This window comes from Dermacentor albipictus, chromosome 10 (genome assembly GCF_038994185.2).
Source record: "Dermacentor albipictus isolate Rhodes 1998 colony chromosome 10, USDA_Dalb.pri_finalv2, whole genome shotgun sequence".
NCBI classification, from domain to species: Eukaryota; Metazoa; Arthropoda; class Arachnida; order Ixodida; family Ixodidae; genus Dermacentor; species Dermacentor albipictus.
The window spans coordinates 81,012,252-81,032,749 of NC_091830.1; the positions used below are offsets into that span (position 1 = coordinate 81,012,252).

General features: G+C 49.1%; 1 protein-coding gene and 1 long non-coding RNA gene across 2 annotated transcripts in view; one reads left to right on the top strand and one right to left on the bottom strand.

The window, feature by feature from the left end:
- On the bottom strand, nt 1-5,857 carry LOC135921258 (uncharacterized). Its single transcript, XR_010570507.1, has 3 exons — nt 5,717-5,857; nt 1,561-1,661; nt 1-820 (listed from the first exon to the last, which is right to left on the bottom strand). It is a non-coding gene; the product is annotated as an uncharacterized lncRNA (long non-coding RNA).
- Nucleotides 5,278-20,498, top strand: part of LOC135921257 (uncharacterized) — a 24,490-nt gene continuing 9,269 nt past the window's right edge. Inside the window, exon 1 of the mRNA XM_065455569.2 lies at nt 5,278-6,489. Coding sequence (XP_065311641.1) covers nt 5,769-6,489 — 721 coding nt within the window. The 5' untranslated portion in view covers nt 5,278-5,768. The remainder of the gene's footprint in view (nt 6,490-20,498) is intronic.

A 20,498-nucleotide genomic window follows, 5' to 3' on the forward strand; every position in this document is an offset into this window, starting at 1 on the left:
GTACTTAAGTGTACTGAAAAAGTGTTCTTGTGCATTCTCTTTATGTTACTTTCTTTTTATAAAAACAAATGAACTAACATTCCAACTATTACAAAGATCATTGTTTACCATAATGCTGGAAAAATTATCGATCACGCGCCCTGGTCAGCCAATCGGATAGCTCGCCCCACTGACGTCATATGGGTGATTGCCGTCATATGGGTAGGGGCGGCTTAAAATTCCGCCGAGCAGCGTGCTGCGATCGGCAGCGATGTGCATTTTGAAAACCTTATAATAAATTACACGCTTTACACGGAGCACTTATATGCGTCAATTAATGATCAGAAGGACCTACTCTAACGACTCCGTACGTTTGTAGAAAATCGTCAAAATCGTTTCAGGGTCCCTTTAAAAGGTAAATGGAGTCGTATGGGAACAGAACCAAATAACTGCGCTGGAATTGCACTGAGTTCAATGTATTGTGGCTTCAGTGCGTATTTGCATTACTGCATGGCACATATTTTGAAAATTCAACTGAAAGATCTTATTTCTCAAGTTGTCCTACGTAATTTTGCGTTGCTTTAATAAAGCAACAGCCCATGTTCATTTCATGCAAACAATATTCTACAAAGCTGTGAGGAATATTTGAAGCTCAAAAGTGTTTCGCGTGCTCTTTTTTTGGTGAATGACACACACAGAACACCAGTCGTGCATCGACAAAGCACAAGCACGGAAAGCAGCACGGAGGTCGTCGAGCCAAGCCAGCTGGAGGATTCCATTTGTGATGCAAGTTCAGTGGACGAGTTTTCTGGAGCAGGATCGTCGCCACGTTGCGTGACACCTGCAGTCATCGAACCAGATTGGTGAAAGTATTCTTTTTAAGAGGTGTTGACCTGAAAATCTCTGAAAATAAGCTTGACTTCATTCTATATGTTTAGGTTCAGTGCAATCTATATGTGGTAACAGCAATTTCTTCTGCAGGTCAAGATACAGCGAGGATAGAGACCAAGATGCAGCGTTTTATGCTGAAAGGCAAGTAGTCGCATCAGGATCACATAAAAAGTCCGCATGCATGCGTGCTATCCTATCCGCAGATATTATGCGACTTTGTAGCACAACCTGTGATTGACAATGTAAACTTAAATTTTCTCCTCTGGATGAACAGGCCAGAGAAGATCCCCAGGATTTCAACCACTGATTCTCTAGGCAAGATAAGGACACACATTGTGTGAGGATTATGTTGCTAAACTATACACTATGTTTCTTTTTTTTCAGATCTGCACAATCAGTGTTACATGTCGACACTGCCTCAGAGTGTCTACATCAATTGCGTGCAGTAAAAGCATCCCAGTCAACGAAAGAAGCGCACGACATACGGTACTTCTTCCGTATGACAATCGCACAACAGCTGCGTTTACTTAATACACATCAGCAAATACACACAATAACGGCATTAAAAAACATTATGCACGAAAAAAGTGATGGAAGCGAAGCAGCAAAGGGGCATATGCGAAAATGAGCTTCGTCGCTGAATTTCACCATATCAAGGACCCTCTGTATGCCAATAAACTTTTTACTCACCACTGTACAGCGTTCTGTCCATGATCGTGGACTCTTCCTAAGGGATCTGGCCATCAGTGACGAAGTACTTGGCATGGTCGTCCCGCATTCTGTAGGCAGCTCTTAAGAAAGAAGTATCGCACAATTATGCATATGCAGGAGTAGCAGTAGCAGGTAGTGGGCTACGCAAAGGCATGGTATTGCATGCTTCCTGGAAGTTCTCCATAATCATGTATTTTGCAGGTTGACTATGTGAAAATAATGCTATTGATATTGACCGTTGAAGAAAACCACTGAGTGTGAACTTTGAATGACCGCATTGTAGCATAACACTGTGTTCCCGTGGTTTACTTCGCGTTGATGCGAGAGTAGTACGAAGGTCAAATCGCTCGCTGCTGCTGTCGCTGCCTTGCTCCGGTATTTTCACAGCGAATTTCCACGCACATCGAGTGAGATGTGTGTTCATGTTTGCTTGTGCGCGCGTGACATTATGCGTGTTAATTTAGTTAGTATGGCTATATTTACAAGGTTATACGTCCGAAAAAGCTGCAATCCTTAGTTCGTACAGCTATCGATTTATTTGCTATGTAAAGGGGGGTTTATTCGGGTCGTAGAGAAGCAGCGACCAACGCGGCAACAGCAGGTAGGGCGCAGCCAGCGTGCGAACTGGGCACGAGCCACGCGATGTCAATGGGGCTTTTCAGCCTGCCGATCTTCTTCGTCACAGCTATGACAATCCTTGTTTTACCTTTCGGACGAAACTGAGACCTTTTTTATTATTGCGAAAGCAATACTGCTCGCATTTTCGGCCCGTCGGTGGTCGTGGCGCCTCCTTACACCGCTGCGCATCACGTGACCATGTGACGTCACGCCAGACCGAGAGACGGGGCCCCAGCTCGCGGCATCGATGGTGGAGGCGAAGCCTTGCGCACCGCTGCTGCGGCGCTACCGAGAGGGGCGCTCGCTGGTGTGACGTAACGCCCGACCGAGAGACCGGGCCCCAGCTCGCGGCATCGATGGTGGAGACGAAGCCTTGCGTGCCGCTGCTGCGGCGCTACCGAGAGAGGGCGCTCGCTGGTGTGACGTCACGCCCGACCGAGAGACCGGGCCCCAGCTCGCGGCATCGATGGTGGAGGCGAAGCCTTGCGCACCGCTGCTGCGGCGCTACCGAGAGGGGCGCTCGCTGGTGTGACGTCACGCCCGACCGAGAGACCGGGCCCCAGCTCGCGGCATCGATGGTGGAGACGAAGCCTTGCGCGCCGCTGCTGCGGCGCTACCGAGAGAGGGCGCTCGCTGTTGTGACGTCACGCTTGGAGGATAAATGGGGCTACAGATCGGCTCCTCGCAGTGGTCGGCGCGCTGCCTTGCGCTATGTCGGATGATGTATAGCCATAAGTTTAACACAGGGCAACCATGTCCACACCATCAGCCGAACCAAGGCGCAGCCAAGGGTATTGCTTTCGCAATCTTCCAGGCTTAACCAAGCTAAGCCTTCAGGCAATTTTTTAGTTGTTTTCAAAAACGGGTGAATATGGGCAACCTGGGTTGCAACGTCACGTGCCAGTAGCAGCTCCGCAACATACAGCCTACCGAGCGGTGGAAACAGTATTCAGTAGGACATGCTGCAATTTCGCATTATCAATTTCACCACTCATCTTGAGGCACATGTGCCCGGATTACGACCTGACTGGGAACCGGCGCGCTAGAACGCATGAAGCGCATGCGCTTCTCTAGCGCTCATGGGTATGTATGGCCGTGTGGCCACAGCTTGGCTGGATGCATATAGCAAAAACAATCTTTGATACCGACGCGCGTCCTTTGTCATCCAAAATGCTGTACAACTTTCATGCCATCCCTATCGGATGGTTTCAGCATATTTCAGATGCGCAACGATCCCGCCGTAGCACTTCCTGGCCAGCGCTCGTTCTCCTTGTAGGCCCATGCGCAGGACAAACTTTCATCCCCGTATATTTCTACACGCTTATCGTAAGTAGCTGTCGTGCACGCAATTTGTTTACGTATTAGTACGCTACAGATGTGCGCTAACGCTTTCACCCTGACATTCTGAAGCCATCACGAAAGCCCCAATACAAACTCACTGGATCTTTTCACATGCTGCATGATGATCACTTTATAAACTGATAGTAAAGGAATGTTTTCGAAATTATTACGTTGTCCAGAACTTTTATTTATATATGTGTCGGTCGCGCCCACCTAGTACCATTCACAGGACAGAAGGATTTCGATTGATCACAAGATAGTCCATAATGCAACCTTGCAAACTTGGTATATTGAAGCGTGCGCTACACCAAGGATACACGCCATAATTACTGGCGTGTCTGCTCCCTCGTCAACAATTTTTCTTTCCAGTGGCTTCAGGCCGGGGCTTGTCTGATCTATGTGCTGGCATAGGCATCAGTGTCACATTCCTTATGATTTACGAAAAGGGAGCTCTATTATTTCTGGATCAAGAGCTGCTACGAGCGACCCACTCCGTAGAATAAAGTTTTCCCCTCCCTCTTCTGCCGAGGCAGTTTGCGACGGAAGACGTGCAAACTGCACCCAGACATGAACCTGCCAGATACGGGCGATTGCGCCAGAATGTTTGGGGCAGGAGAACCCGCGTTTCGAGCCCCGTTTAAAAACCCTTCTACAGGGGCGGATGAGCGCTTGGGTTAACCCTGCAAATTTCTTGAATACCAGTTTATCCACAATGGCTTGTGGGCACAAAGGCATATCATGTCCCTAGCTGGCCTGCACTCAATATGTAACCTTAAAGCCATACAATTGGCAGGATTGCATGTCTGATTGGATTAAATACAATTATGACTCTCACGTGGCCCCAGCCAAAAAAATAGGTTTATTTTCCCGACGCTTCGGAAGCAACTCGGCTCTTTCATCAGGGCAGAGCGATGAGGGGGATATCGTCCTTTTAAGTTTCTATAGCCGAGGTAGGGTAAGGGGGCGGAAGGAAGGGGTGAAAGAGATGCTGCTCAATTCTTCTTGACTTCTTGGTTGTAGGCCAAGTGCGCTGCGAGATGATTCTTTGCTTACACCGTGAATATAAGATAACACAGGTGTCCTTTGGAATAACTTAAGCCTTCGTTTTTTGTGGGTCTCGGTTGCTTCACCTTTTATTCCCTTTAGCCCTTTCGCCAGCACAGGGTAGCCAGCCAGTACTTGCACTGGCTAACCTCTCTGTCTTTCCTCCACTTTTCTCTCTGTATCTTTCTCTCTCGGTTGTAAAAATTTCGGTTTATTTGCAAGCAATTTGATTCCCCCGCCCCCAACCTAAGCCGGACACTGTGAAGACAGGGGTCATAAAATTAACTTCGCAGAAATTGAAATTTTTCCGCCTCCCGCTTCCCCCCCCCCCCCTGTCGACTATAAAATCTTAAAGGTTACGCCCTCTACATCGCCGTCGTCATTCACCCCCCCCCCCCCCCCGAAGGAGTCGAGTTCGTTCTGAAAGGTGCGGAAAATAAAACTTACTTTTTGCTTGTAGCCACTTGAAGGTCCTAAGATGCACCCTGCATAAAAGGCACAACTCCCCGAGTATATCCCCTTATAAGTCTGGGATGTCATTATTAGCCCTATTAATTGTATTGCGGACAGCAGAGTCGCGTAGCGGGCGCATTTGCCTGTTTTTCGTGCATCGGCCAGTGAATTCTCCCCTTCCTTTTTTGCTTACAACAGGTACAAGAACAGTGGCTTTTCTCCTACCAGGCTTCAGCTCACGCGAATACGCGTTCGGAATGCGCCAGAATGAAAAACGAAAGCGTCATGGTCCTGGTTTCGCTCTATAGGGTGTCTATGGTCTAGCTTGCTCAGCTTCATTTATATCGTTACTTTCTTTAGGTAGGTGTTCTATCAAGATTGTGGCAACCATGCTCGAAGTGAAGGAACACCTCATGTGACGTGTACTTGTGGAATGCAGAATTTTAGAGTGCGCTGTGGAAGCCAGCGCAAGAAAACGCCAATAACCTGCAACGCGCCTGCTAACATTTTATTCTGCCCATGAGCTGCAGACCGGTGTAGTCATTACGCTGCGGACTGGACTGCATTGACTGCAGGCAGGTTTTGGTTCATCCGCAACGGAGAACTATACTGCGCAGCACAGAAGCCCCAACCGATACAACGACGACGAACTGTGCCAGAGCACGGTCATAGTACTCACGGTCGATGCTGATGCTATAGGAAGCTCGCCCCAGCCTTTTTCAGCGTTTGCGATGACGCAAAGAGACTTGGAAGTGCTTTGCGGTGTACTCGCCCGAATGTCCACGGAAGAACTGCTGTCCCTGAAGGAAGCCGACATCTGGTGGCTACCAGACCTGACGGATGTTACGCAGATGCAGGCCACTCACTCCATTCGACTTGCCCTGGAAGATTTTTATGCGGATGAGACCCGTACCTTCCTCGTTGCCTGGCTCTACTGCTGCCTCGCGGAAAGGGAACTGCTGCGCTCGTGGCATTCGTATCGTGTCACCAGAGCACCCACTCCCACGGCGACGCTCACCGCCCACTTCATTCTGCATGAGCGATTGGCGACTGTTTTGAAGTATCCGGGTTGCCATACCAAGTGCGCTAAGACCGAGAGTGCAGGTGTCGTCTACGCCTGCGTCATGGCCACGCGTCCCGGAGACGTGCTATTGGAGCACGACGTTATCTGCTTGTGCGCTCCGCGTTCGCTGCCATGTCTGTTGGTCCACGCCACGACAAGGTGCGAGTTGCGCCTCGCTGCCGCTCTCCATGTCGCGCTGCAAAAGAAGCCCGAAGAATTACTAGGAGGTCACTTCGACAAACTCGGTTTAGCATTTGCCAGTTTCAGTGAACCCAGGGCTGACGTTTGTGGATGGTTTATGAGTAACGCGCCGGACAAGACAGGACGCCTCTTGAAGACTTGTGACCGGACAGACCAGACACTGGCCGACCAACCTGGCCATCCTTTTGGTAAGATACACTTTTGTTGGGGCCAGTGTTTCCGAGCTTTTTGCCTGTAATAAGTGTAGAATTCTGTTTAAGCTTAGTGGCCCAGCTTGTCTGAAATCCCCAAGTGCCCACAGCATTTGGGCCACTAATAATCTAATCCTTGTCGATCTAAGGGCATAGGGTACAAATTTTGCGCGTCCAATGGCTGTCCTACGTGTGCTGCTATGAATGCTTAGTCGAGGGATAGCTACCTGTGCTGAAGCCATCAAGCATAACCTCGCGACTTCAAATCCCATCATTCATTTTTTTACACGCGTGCACGCCGGGGAAATTAGTGAAGTGCAATCATGGCTTGAAGGACACGTACCAGCAGTGTCATTGTGCGAGCTTTCCGCGAACGGGGCCTTGTAATCAGTTTTGTTTGCAGCTTCAGCGGGGCATAAACTCTCTTTACTATAGCCTTGAAAGTATTTGTCCTGTGTACATCTTGTATCTTGCCTATGCAGTTCTTTTGCTTATGTTCGTCTTTGTTAAACGCGTGTACGCACTTGTTGAGCGCTTAGCCTTGATTCCAGTAGTAGTCCCGGCCAAGCATCACTTGTCAGACATGGCAGAATATTGAAGCACCCCGAACCACCTTCGATAATTCAATGAACGATCGCTTGCGCCTTTTCGGGATTTCTCGGCCATTTCTTTTCACGTTGTAACGCTGACACGGTCACGCACGTAACGTCACCCGGGCAAGCAATGTCGACTACTCTACATACAGGGGTGATAAATTCCCATAATTCTACTAGCATGCCTTGGCCGCCGAGCCATATGCGCTCTATTTAAGCCGCGGAATGAGGTTAGCCAGGGTGAGCCGGGCAGCGGTTAGTGAAGCCTGATTTCTCTTGCCAGTGATGCCCAAAAGACGGAACATTCCATCGTATATTGACTCTTTACACGGCGATCCCGTGTGCGCCACCATGTTTGAAATGGTGGTAACGCGTCCATTGCTTGACTGAGGTATCTCCGTTGCTTCCTAGTTTATAGCGGCTGTGCATGACGCCTGCGGCGAACAGTGAACTTCTGTTTCGTTAAGTTCTGTTTCAGTAAAGTTTATCGATGTGGGCACCGTCTGATTTTTTTTTTTTTTGCCTACTCGCTCGCAGGTGCGCTCAGTTGCGATAAAGTTGTTCTTGCCGCGCACAAGCGAGTTTGCAACGAAAATATTCAATGCTGTGTTAAGGCCAGAATACATGGAGCGAATATGCGACGAATAGTCGGCGTTCGACGCCCGGCGGCGTACGCGCGACGCGCGGCGGCGGAGAAATCGTCGTTCGCCGCCGATCCAGCTGGCGCAGAAAAGTTCGTCGGGCGTCGGCGATACCGGAAGCGGCAAACGAGCGGCGCCCCAAAGCGAGCCAATCAGGTCTCACTATCCGCCCCGACTTCCGACCTGGCTTCCCCGCTTGTCCGTGTATGCCGATCCCGCTCTATCGTTCACGCTGGTCTCCCGCTTTTCGTGTTCGTGGTATTCAAAGAGGCGCGGCTGGAATTTAACGACAAATTAATTTCGGCTGTTCAGAAGCGTGCCATCCTGTGGGACATTTCTAAACAAAATTTTACGCGTTTTTAGAGTGTTCCGCAATTCAAAAGCAAGAATAGTTGTCGTTAAAGTTTTTTTTTTTTGTCATGTGTTTCACTACAGCGCTTTTGCCTCATCTAGCCACACTGATAACAACGCAGCGGCTCGCCGGCGGCGGCCGCCGTGTCTTCGCTCCATGTAGCGCAGCCCGACGAACATTCGGTGTCGCGCCGCGGCTGATTTTCCGCCGCCCGAACATCGTCGTGAAAGTTCGCTCCATGTATTCTGGCCTTTATACCTTCTTGCAAAAATGTGTTATCGCTAGCCACCAGCTAACTCTGGGGGTCATCACGTTCAGGTATGAACATTAGTGGATTGTCGACGTAGTTACCGTCACCGATGCTTCAGTCGGTTGACTCAAGTGAGCGGCCATTCACTTTTTCTTTATAGGTAGCTGTTAGAGCGGGCGTAAGTTTCCGCGTGTTGGGGTGGTTCTGTGTATATAAAGTGCGATAAGCTTACTATGCCACGAAGCAGTGCTACTAGCTTTATCACTGTTTATCGAAGGGGCCTCACTATTTACGAAATTCCGGGGAAGAAGTTTGTTCTTGCGAGGTCAGCGATAGGACGCTGGTATATGACTTCATTTTGTTATCCTCTAGAACATCATGAATCGCACAGAGCCGGCCACACAGACAGTCCGTAGGAAGCAGCGCTCAGTGTACTAGATCACACATGTTTATTCCATTCCACAATATGCCAATTACTATTTCTCCAGCCAACCACTGCACAGGGCTTTACTCTACCACTCCACATTTTCAAGCAGGCATGAAGCTCAGTGCGTTAGCAAACACACATTTTGCGTTTCCGACAGCTGATCGTACATAAGCAAGGTAGAAACAGCAATGGATTGGTATTGGCGCACTTTTGCTGAGGCAACGTGCAGCGCGCCGCCGAAAGCTTTATCCGATTCCGGTAAAGTAAGCTGCTCAGGGAAAACGGGTTTATACACGCGAAGTGAGCGCCGAAAGATGCGCCACTGGTAGCGGTCTCGCTAAATGCACTCGGGAAAGAGGCAGCAGTCTTCCGGGATTTTGGCGTCATTGATCATACTTGTCTGTTTGATTCGCGTTTTCCGATAGAAATAAGCAATCCCCGTCCCATGTGTGGTGGTGTAAGCTTCAAGGCATGTCGAAAAAGAATTGTTCCATAGCAGCAACAGTTCAACATGCGCGAACACATCCATGAAACGAATACAAAACATCAACTGCTCGACAGCTTATGCTACGGTTTAATGGGCAATAGAACAAACTAAATCAGTCCTTGCAAGCCTCAGCAGCTTGTACATACAAAAGGAACTTGTTATATATACATGGTAAAGAAGTGGCAAACGGCATTTAGAACCCAAGCGAAATGCCTAGCTTTGACCCGCATGCTGCCCGGCTGACAAAAAAAAAAACATGTATAGACCGTATCATTTCCATCGGTTGCCCGTGAATACATGTTCAAGTGCTAGAGAAAAAGAGAGGGAAATCATAAGGAAAAAGTGGGGAGGTTAGCCAGGCTGAGCCCGGAAGGCTACCCTGCACTGGAGAATGGTGAAAAGATATTGAAAGAGAAGAGAAAAAGAACGTTACACTTTGCATTTCAAGAAACGCACCAGCACCGTCTTGGCCTTGCACATAGAAATACGAGGCCACGCACCCAAGATCTTCTTTGTGAAAGGCCGGTTGTATAATTGACCCAAAGCTGTCCGAAGGGCACTCCTCTCATCTTCCATCATGCATGAAATGCCCTTTGCTTTTTTTACATATGTAAGCCACCAAAAATGAGGCATCAAACATGTATATAAAAATCTAATACTTGCACCTTATAAACTCTACAAACAAAATATAACCTTAAATGATGTGCTCAGCGAGGAAAGAAATTCTCACTTTGTGCAAAAAGGTTGCGCGTAAGTGGTTAACTTCATGCAGCAAGGAATTGAAGGTTAAGCAGTGAGTGTAACGTTCATCACCAGTGGCTTAAAAGCAATTTGTATAGCGGTGACCTTATGCAGATATATACTCATGAGATGTTTCCAATAGGAGTATTAATTTGAAATCAAATAATTTATATTGCTGATAAAAGAACTTATTTTGACTGAAACCAGACAATTGCATTCTTTCTAACTGTAACTTTCTAACCTGTGGCACTTATTTGTTACTTGTTATTGCTTGTCTTACGTTCTCGTTTTTTACATTCATATTGCTTTTTGTCAGCAAACGTATAATTTGTACTTAATAAGAACGAAGTATCCAGTTCTTGCGTATAACGTTTTCATCTACCATATCACTGGTGTCTTCACACACAGACTCGGTGCTTAGTCACCAGCCAAAAACAAGCAGTTAGGATTTTTGGGTATGTAAGCCGCTTGCACCCCAAAATATAAAGCAATTAAGTTCGTGCAATCTAGAAATTCTTGCTATTCACACCAATGTCCACAGAATAAAAAGCAAGCCTGCCCGAAATTTTCTTTCATGACATTGGCGCTGCCAGGCGTGTGTACATTTCAGGACAGCGTGGTGTGTCCTGTCGGACGTAACTATTATGATATTCCCAAAAAAACCCCACAATAGAACCACCTTCAAAAGGGCAGTAACTTCTGAAACAAGCGATACATGCACGAAGCAGAAAAGGCTGGTGTGATAGGCCTTATCTATAAGGGTACTGCATATGAAAGCGTGATCGGCAACACTTCTGCACAATTCACTTCTGAGCATGTGCACATCGCGTAGAACGAGCACTCCTACACAACGCTGTGACACATCGCACGTATATATTACGATTTGTAGCTTGAAACACACTTTATTACAGCAAGGAAACAGCTCGAACGTGGCGGTAACCACGGCGCATCGCAGCCGGCAAAACAGCTCCCACACTGTATAGAACACGCGGAATGGCATCGATAACGAGGCAATAAAAACTTATCGCTACTGATCGTATCATTACTTCTGAAAATTGCGAAGGGCAGGAATTCAGCACTTCGCGGCAGCGAACCGCATACACAGCACACATACCAATCGCGTACGCTGGGTGCGCCGATCACACACTACTTATTTCGCCACGCACTGAACATGTGTGCCACTCAGATTGCACATGTATGCGATAGACTTCTCGTTTGCGACGCGCACGCGAAGCATGGCACAAAAAATTACCGACGATTACGTTACTTCCTAATGCGAAATTTGAGCGCAGCAAATAAGCTGTTTCACCTTTTCGATAGATTGAGGCAAAGAAATCGAGCAACACATGTATGCGCTATCACAGAATTTTTTTTTTATTTTTCACACGTATTCCTTTAACAAAGACTCCACTAACAGTTCTTGACAGTCATGAAGGAAGCTTTGTGGTCGGAGAAATAGACTGATATATGTTCGACTTGGTACACCAATGCTTGATTCTCAAAGACGAGATCTATACAAGTGCCTCGCGAGGTTGTCACAGCCGTGGGACGCGTTACGAGCGAGAGGAACGGGATGTTCTCCCGCATAAGTGTTAGGAAATTGCTGTTTGTCTTTAGTCAACATTAAAGTCCCCCACTAGTAACATCGGTGTGGATCGATGGACGGTTAATGCGAGTTGCAGGAAGTGCACGACGTCTTTCGTGAGTGCGGTAGCGGACTCACGAAAGCGGTATCAGTCGGTCGCTGCTAGCGCTGGGGGGATGAAAGGGGGGCGGAGCTGGTTACGAGGCCGACGACAACGCCGACGCGAAACCCAGGAACGGACGCCAAAGAGCCATTTGTGTAGCCAGCCCTCCTCCACAGTCTCTCCTCCTCCCTTCCATCATCCTCCCTCGCCCGGAGAGCCGACAGCGCGCATGCGCGGCGGCGGGGCAGATTCGTCGGCGACCTGGTTACGAGGCCGACGACAACGCCGACGACAACGCCGACGACGACGCGAAACCCAGGAACGGACGCCAAAGAGCTGCGCTCTAAAAATCACGAAGTTCACTTCAAATATCCCCCCCCCCCCCTCGACGATCTCGTAAATACAACACACTTCCTGCGCTCCGTCTGTTTCTGTCGCCGATGTCACGCACTGAGGCCTGGAAGGGTGCACCGGCTTGCTGCCTTCGGTGATTCTCTCCGTGGGTGCCAGGTAACTCTAGTAAAAATCATGAGAAGGCGAAAAATAGACTATTTCTGAGGCGGCTGTAGCGTATGCCTCGCGTCCCCGCTTCACTTCGAGCAAGCACCAAATGTTTGCTGTGTCGACACCCGTCACCGTCCGCCTCGCACCAGCCAATGAGAGGCGAGCAGGCGTGCGGACGGGAAAGTTGCAACCGCTCGTCCCTCTCCGCTAGAGAGCTTCCGCACGCGGGCAGACATGGCGGATCGGACGGGCGGACTGACCATGTTTGGGCCCTTAACTACCGCGTAATTCAGGCTAGTGGCTTCGGCGTGAGATAGTACAAGTCCCGTTTTCGGCGCCCGCCAAGACATGCATAGTACGTCGAAGGTCTCCGTTCACGCTGGTTCCGCTGTGACTGGAGACAGTAGATCTCGGTCTGCTGGTGATGTCGCTCCGCCAAATTTACGAACCAATTTGGAAGTGAGGAAACGACGGAAATCGCACACACTGATGTGTCGCTTGTCGAAGGTCCAAGCTCTCTCGACCCTTTTCTAAAATGACACGCGGGTTACTTCTATCAGCACTACACCTGGGGCTATCGTAGACGGTGTCAAATTGAATCATGATGACCAGGAAGTCGAAAGCTTCTATGAAGACGTGGAATCTGCGATGGGTAGAGTGAAAATTAAATACACTATACTAATGGGCGACTTTAATGCCAAGGTAGGCAAGAAGCAGGCTGGAGACAAGGCATAGGCACTAGGAATATCAGGGAAGAGTTATTAGTAGAGTTTGCGGAACAGAATAATATGAGGATAATGAATACCTTCTTCCGCAAGCGGGATAGCCGAAAGTGGACGTGGAGGAGCCCGAACGGCGACATTAGAAATGAAATAGACTTCATACTCTGCGCTAACCCCGGCATCATACAAGATGTGGACGTGCTCGGCAAGGTGCGCTGCAGTGACCACAGGATGGTAAGAACTCGAATTAGCCTAGACCTGAGGAGGGAACGGAAGAAACTGGTACATAAGAAGCCGATCAATGAGTTAGCGGTAAGAGGGAAAATAGAGGAATTCCAGATCAAGCTACAGAACAGGTATTCGGCTTTAACTCAAGGAGAGGACCGTAGTGTTGAAGCAATGAACGACAATCTTGTGGGCATCATTAAGGAGTGTGCAATGGAAGTCGGTGGTAACTCCGTTAGGCAGGATACCAGTAAACTATCGCAGGAGACGAAAGATCTGATCAAGAAACGCCAATGTATGAAAGCCTCTAACCCTACAGCTAGAATAGAGCTGGCAGAACTTTCGAAGTTAATCAACAAGCGTAAGACAGCTGACATAAGGAAGTATAATATGGATAGAATTGAACATGCTCTCAGGAACGGAGGAAGCCTAAAAACAGTGAAGAAGAAACTAGGAATTGGCAAGAATCAGATGTATGCGTTAAGAGACAAAGCCGGCAATATCATTACTAATATGGATGAGATAATTCAAGTGGCTGAGGAGTTCTATAGAGATTTATACAGTACCAGTGGCACCCACGACGATAATGGAAGAGAAAATAGTCTAAAGGAATTCGAAATACCACAGGTAACGCCGGAAGAAGCAAAGAAAGCCTTGGGAGATATGCAAAGGGGGAAGGCAGCTGGAGAGGATCAGGTAACAGCAGATTTGTTGAAGGATGGTGGGCAGATTGTTCTAGAGAAATTGGCCAGCCTGTATACGCAATGCCTCATAACGTCGAGCGTACCGGAATCTTGGAAAAACGCTAACATAATCCTAATCCATAAGAAAGGGGACGCCAAAGACTTGAAAAATTATAGACCGATCAGCTTGCTGTCTGTTGGCTACAAAGTATTTACTAAGGTAATTGCAAATAGAATCAGGAACACCTTAGACTTCTGTAAACCAAAGGACCAGGTAGGATTCCGTGAAGGCTACTCAACAATAGACCATATTCACACTATCAATCAGGTTATAGAGAGATGTGCGGAATATAACCAACCCTTATATATAGCTTTCATTGATTACGAGAAAGCATTTGATTCTGTCGAAACCTCAGCAGTCATGGAGGCATTACGGAATCAGGGTGTAGACGAGCCATATGTAAAAATACTGAAAGATATCTATAGCGGCTCCACAGCCACCGTAGTCCTCCATACAGAAAGCAACAAAATCCCAATGAAGAAAGGCGTCAGGCAGGGAGATACGATCTCTCCAATGCTATTCACAGCGTGTTTACAGGAGGTATTCAGAGACCTGGATTGGGAAGAAATGGGGATAAAAGTTAATGGAGAATACCTTAGTAATTTGCGATTCGCTGATATTGCCTTGCCTAGTAACTCAGGGGACCAATTGCAATGCATGCTCACTGACCTCGAGAGGCAAAGCAGAAGAGTGGGTCTAAAAATTAATCTGCAGAAAACTAAAGTAATGTTTAACAGTCTCGGAAGAGAACAGCAATTTACAATAGGCAGCGAGGCACTGGAAGTCGTAAGGGAATACATCTACTTAGGGCAGGTAGTGACTGCGGATCCGGATCATGAGACGGAAATAATCAGAAGAATAAGAATGGGCTGGAGTGCGTTTGGCAGGCATTCTCAGATCATGAACAGCAGGTTGCCATTATCCCTCAAGAGAAAAGTGTATAATACCTGTGTCTTACCAGTACTCACCTATGGGGCAGAAACCTGCAGGCTTACGAAAAGGTTTCCACTCAAATTGAGGACGACGCAACGAGCTATGGAAAGAAGAATGATAGGTGTAACGTTAAGGGATAAGAAAAGAGCAGATTGGGTGAGGGAACAAACGCGAGTTAATGACATCTTAGTTGAAATCAAGAAAAAGAAATGGGCATGGGCAGGACATGTAATGAGGAGGGAAGATAACCGATGGTCATTAAGGGTTACTGACTGGATTCCAAGGGAAGGGAAGCGTAGCAGGGGGCGGCAGAAAGTTAGGTGGGCGGATGAGATTAAGAAGTTTGCAGGGACGGCATGGCCACAATTAGTACATGACCGGGGTTGTTGGAGAAATATGGGAGAGGCCTTTGCCCTGCAGTGGGCGTAACCAGGCTGCTGCTGCTGCTGCTGCTGATGATGATGATGTTCCGATCCCGCCGTGTAGGCGTTCTTTTAACGCGATAGCGTTAAGGAGCTCGTGTCGCAGAAAAGCCGGTGTCGGCGTTTTGCGGCGTTGACCGTGAGCGATAAATCACGGCAGGCACTCCATAAATAAAAAGCAACTTCCAAGATGGGCTGGGTGGGAATCGAACCAGGGTCTCCGGAGTGTACGACGGAGCTGCTACCACTCAGCCACGATTTCGATTACAGAGGCTAGAAGGTTTTCCTAGTGTCGTGAACGGCCGCCATTTCAAGGGGCCCCTGTGAAACCAGTTTGGGTGCACTGCGTAGGTGGCGCTGCAGCTACCAGGCGAGTTTTGGCCGCGCTGTTCTAGGCGCGTCGTTCGCCCAGCCAGTTGGCAAGTGCGCGCGGGCTGGGATTTGTGCGTGATTTGTTTGTGCCTCTAGATGCACGTGTAATAATGCCGACAAAAAAGGTCGCACGTGTTTCGTGCCGCTCTGCAAAGGTGGCTACAAGTCGTCGAAAGAAAAAATTACCGACGATTACGTTACTTCCTAATGCGAAATTTGAGCGCAGCAAATAAGCTGTTTCACCTTTTCGATAGATTGAGGCAAAGAAATCGAGCAACACATGTATGCGCTATCACAGAATTTTTTTTTTATTGCCGGAAAGCATTTGTTGCACCCTGACTGTTTGCGAGCCTTTGTTTGCGTTTGGCCTCGGCCTCGGCCGCGCGAACGGTAGAGTCTTCTCTGCGACGGCGATGAGCTTCTGCTTCAGCCTCGCTTACTGCTGGTTGCTCTCGACGGCGGCGATGAGCCTCCGCTTCGGCGGTGCGAACGGCAGAGTCTTCTCGGCGGCGGCGATGAGCTTCTGCTTCAGCCTCGCTTACTGCTGGTTGCTCTCGACGGCGGCGATGAGCCTCCGCTTCGGCGGCGCGAACTGCAGGGTCTTCTCGGCGGCGGCGATGAGCTTCTGCTTCAGCCTCGCTTACTGCTGGTTGCTCTCGACGGCGGCGATGAGCCTCCGCTTTGGCGGCGCGAACGGCAGGGTCTTCTCGGCGGCGGCGCTTAGCCTCTGCTGCGGCGACGCGTACTCCTGGATCATCTCGACGGCGGCGACGGTAAGCTTCTGCTTGGGCGGCACGCACCTCTAGATTCTGACGGCGACGGCGCTGGGCCTCTGCTCTGGCAGCTCGTTTAGCAGCAGCAGCAGCAGCAGCAGCAGCAGACGGAGGACTTCCATCGGTCGTCTCGCTCATGGCTCAGAAAGAACTGGCAGATAATTTCGCAGTGGCGAACGGCAGCGGCAATTTCGGCTCCGGCGGTGCACATATACAGATCCGCCGCCACCGATCTGGCTCTCTGATTGCCACCGCACAGGGCGAACGGCAGCGGCAATTTCGGCTCGGGCGGTGCACATATACAGATCCGCCGCCACCGATCTGGCTCTCTGATTGCCACCGCACAGGGGTTGCATTGGAGGAGGAGCGAAGAAAGGAATTAAGTTCGAGCCGGCGCTTTGACAACCGGAGACTCGCAGGAAGAGGGGGGAGGGGGGCGGCGTGTACACCCAGCGGCAAACGATGGGGGCAGAAGCGCGCGCAGCAAGCGGACAACACGATAAAGGGAGGAGGGAAGAGATAGCAGCGACTGACTGATGCCGCTGACGCCGATAGTGAGTCAACCCCAGCTGCGGAGTTGGTTTCAGGGACAACGCCGCCGATGCCGACACAAACAATATGATACCCTCGCTTCCGCAGCGCTAAGAACCAGGTCTAGCCGTGGGAAGGTGGTCACGTATTCGTCGACGTGCCGGGGCCTACGTGAAATAACCGGCGCGTCGGCAACTGAGGAGCACCCTATCCGCCACACAAGAACAGGGGGGAGGGGACCCTTTCCTCCTCTTTCTGCATGGCGGTGACGGTGTTCTATGCAGTCACGTTATCTTGACTCTCTAGCGGCGTCAGCGGCATCCAGCGGTATCAGTCGGTCGCTGCTAGCGCTGGGGGGATGAAAGGGGGGCGGAGCTGGTTACGAGGCCGACGACAACGCCGACGACGACGCGAAACCCAGGAACGGACGCCAAAGACCTGCGCTCTAAAAGTGTGTCGTTCCGCGCCCCGTCCGGCCCTCATCGGTCGCAAGAATGGGCTCGAAACATAACGCGAGATGACAAGGCTCTCGACGAAACCTGTGTCGTGTGCTCAAGGCATTTCAACGAACGCTACGTTCAAAGCACGAGATAAATTGCTACTTTGTCCCGGCTGTTGGATTGAGCCTCTCTCACCTGGCCAACATACACAGTATGGAAAAGCGTACTTCTCGAAACCGTGCACTGTGACGACGTCCGATATGCAATACTTGCCTACGATGCAAATACTCAAGAAAGCTTATCTTGAACCAGTTCAGCTGGCAGCATAAGAAATGACTAACGACTTTGAAACAAATAAATGCAAGGAAGCGAAAATCCCTTGACTTATACCGCCCCCCCCCCAAAAAAAAAAAAACTTTCAGCAAGACCGTCAAAGACCTCCGGGTACTCCCGCAGTCCATCCCAACTATTGTGCTGGAGGAGAAAATCGGAGGCCTTCCTCCAAAGCAGCGCCGCGCCTTGGTGTGAAGGCATGTTTCGAGGCAGCTTCCAGAAAGTCAACCCGGGGCATGCGGTTCAATCAGCTGTGGGTGTTGGAATGTATCCTCATGCGGATGAGGAGCCCACAGCTCCTGATCCGTATTTGCAAAGGGACAACGTCTGAAACATCGACACGACAGAACGCTTTCTAAAACTAATGGAAAGACAAATTTTTATAATGTCGTCTAGAATCCCATCAAAAAGCCTTCGTGCTGATTCAAGAAGTGCAGTTTTTTAATGAGTTTATTGTTTTTCTCAATGAATGGGAAGAATATGCTGCACAGCATGGTGGCGGCTTTTTAAGTGCAGGAACTGCCCTTGGGCTGCGTGTAACGCTGCAAAGCACACTGCCGCTTGTAAAATACCTAACCACGTCCCTGCAATACAAGTACTTGTTGACCGCAAACCTAAGCCAAGACAGGATGGAGAATGTATTTGGTATTGCGTGCCAGTGCTTCGGTTGCAATGATCATCCAATAGTGGGGCAGTTTTTGATAATTATCAACAACCTTGCTTTCTACAGCCTCGCAAAGCCTCCAAAAGGAGCAAAATACCTGCAGAAGTAGTGACTGCCCTCTTGCAGCCATCTCATGTCCCCAAAGAAAAAAATGCGCGAATAACTGAACTTGTCGATAATTTACTGGATGGCGGAAACTTGGCTTCTGCTGCATGCAGAGCTGCTCGAGGAGCACAGCAGCCTGAGCGATCCTCAGGGCTATGTAGACAAAAAAAAAAGTGACAGCAGACTAATCTTTTTATGTAGCTGGGTACGTTGTAAGAAAAATCCTTAAAAGATTTCCTTGCCCTCAATGTGCAACTTGTTTCAGCACTTTGTCTTTGCAAGCCGAGTCAAACAACAATACCTCGCTTACTCGAAATTTTGACCATGGAGGCTTAGTTTATCCATCAAGGCCAATTGAACAGCTCATAGCAAAGCTTGAGGACGCATTTACGGTGTTTTTCAGTCGCAATAAGCTACACGCAGATAGCATGGTCAGCTTTCTGCATTTTCTTCAGGGACGTGAGCTTCAAGGTGAGAGCTGCGAGGAGCATGGACGTCGAATTACGACAGAAGTGATGAAGTTTTACGCCTTGACTAGGATGCATTTTCTTGTAAAGTCAGTAAACAAAGCGCGCAGCGATAAAAGAAAAAGCTGCTGAAAATGAGGCGCTGTCGGTAGCCTCGCACAGGGCACTTCCCACAAGGAAAGGCATTAGTATATTGTTGCCATGGGACCTTGTGTAATAAAGACATTCCACCCTGCAATTTGTCCCGCTTCATTTTCTCGTTTCGGTATCATGTACAAGATGTGTTCTTACGCTTCTTTACGGCGCAGTAGGTCGGGCCCGATGTGACGCTTGCATTTGCTCCTGCCGCGGCACGCTCTCGGCGTTACAGCTAGTCCGTGTCGAATCTAAATGACAAGAGAACCTGTGCCAGAGTTTGCACTGTCTTTAGCACTTTAACGCCTTGTCAAAGCAGTGACAGCAGCACACACACGATCAACCGACTGAACCAGAGAGCACTAACCCCATGAGAGCTTCTTGCGCCTGCCCGCGCGCCAGTAAAGTCCCTTGATAATTTGAAAGTACCGCCACTCTTTGAACTCTGCCGCCGCCACGCGACCTCCTCGCCTCCTCCTCGCCCCTTGCGTGTCCCCCCCGCGGCAACCAGTTTTGCCCCCGTTTTTCTGCACGATGATTGGTCTCCCTGCCGTTGCCCTTGGAAACGCGCGGATCTTGAGTTTTGCTTGGGTTTTTCTTTTTCGTTCGCGCCATTTTCCTCCTGAGCACGGCTGGCTCGGTGCTTTAGCTCGGCGTAGCGAACGTTGTGCGCAGTGTTTCTAGTCTATGTGCTAGCGCTATGCCTGGCTGTTGCGCATATAACTGCAGCAAGAAGCCTGAAGATGAATATGCCGTTTTTATGATACCACAACGAAAGCGTAACGGCTTGCGTAGGAAGCAGTGGCTGAATGACATTGGCCGAAGCAACTTTGTTCTGACAAAGAACAGCGTTGTTTGCGAGCTGAGGAGTCTTTCTTATAGCTCGTAGCAAAGCATCCCGTAATGCTGCATTTTTTTATCATTCTTCCGGCCTGCTCACCAGCGTTTTTGTTGCGGTTGTCCTCAGTATGCTTAATATTTTGGGGTGGCTCCATCACTTCGCACGTCGCTAACTGTTGTTATTCAGTCGGAAGCGCAGTATTATTGATTCTGCTTTGCGCCCTGAAAAAATTAGTGGCAAGTATCCCCGTAGTATTGTAGGTGATGAGCGTTCACTAGTCAAAATTGAGGTTTTTTTTAAGTTTTAAGGCGAAAGCCTTTAGATCTTTGTTTCAAGGTCGCGTTCTAAACTGGAAGTATCACGTGACCCAAGGAAGGCCAGAGGGGACGCAAATCATGTCCACCCCTGTATGAGAGAATGATTACCCAAGTTAGTTAATGAATCATTAGTGGTTGACATAAGGTGGATTAGGGAGGATTAAGGTTGATTAGAGTGTATTAAAGGAGATTAAGGTGGATTAGAGTGAATTACGAAGGATTAAGATGCATGAATGAAGATTTAGGTGCGTGGAGGAGAATTAAGGCGGATTATGGTGGATTAAGGTGAAGTGTTGATG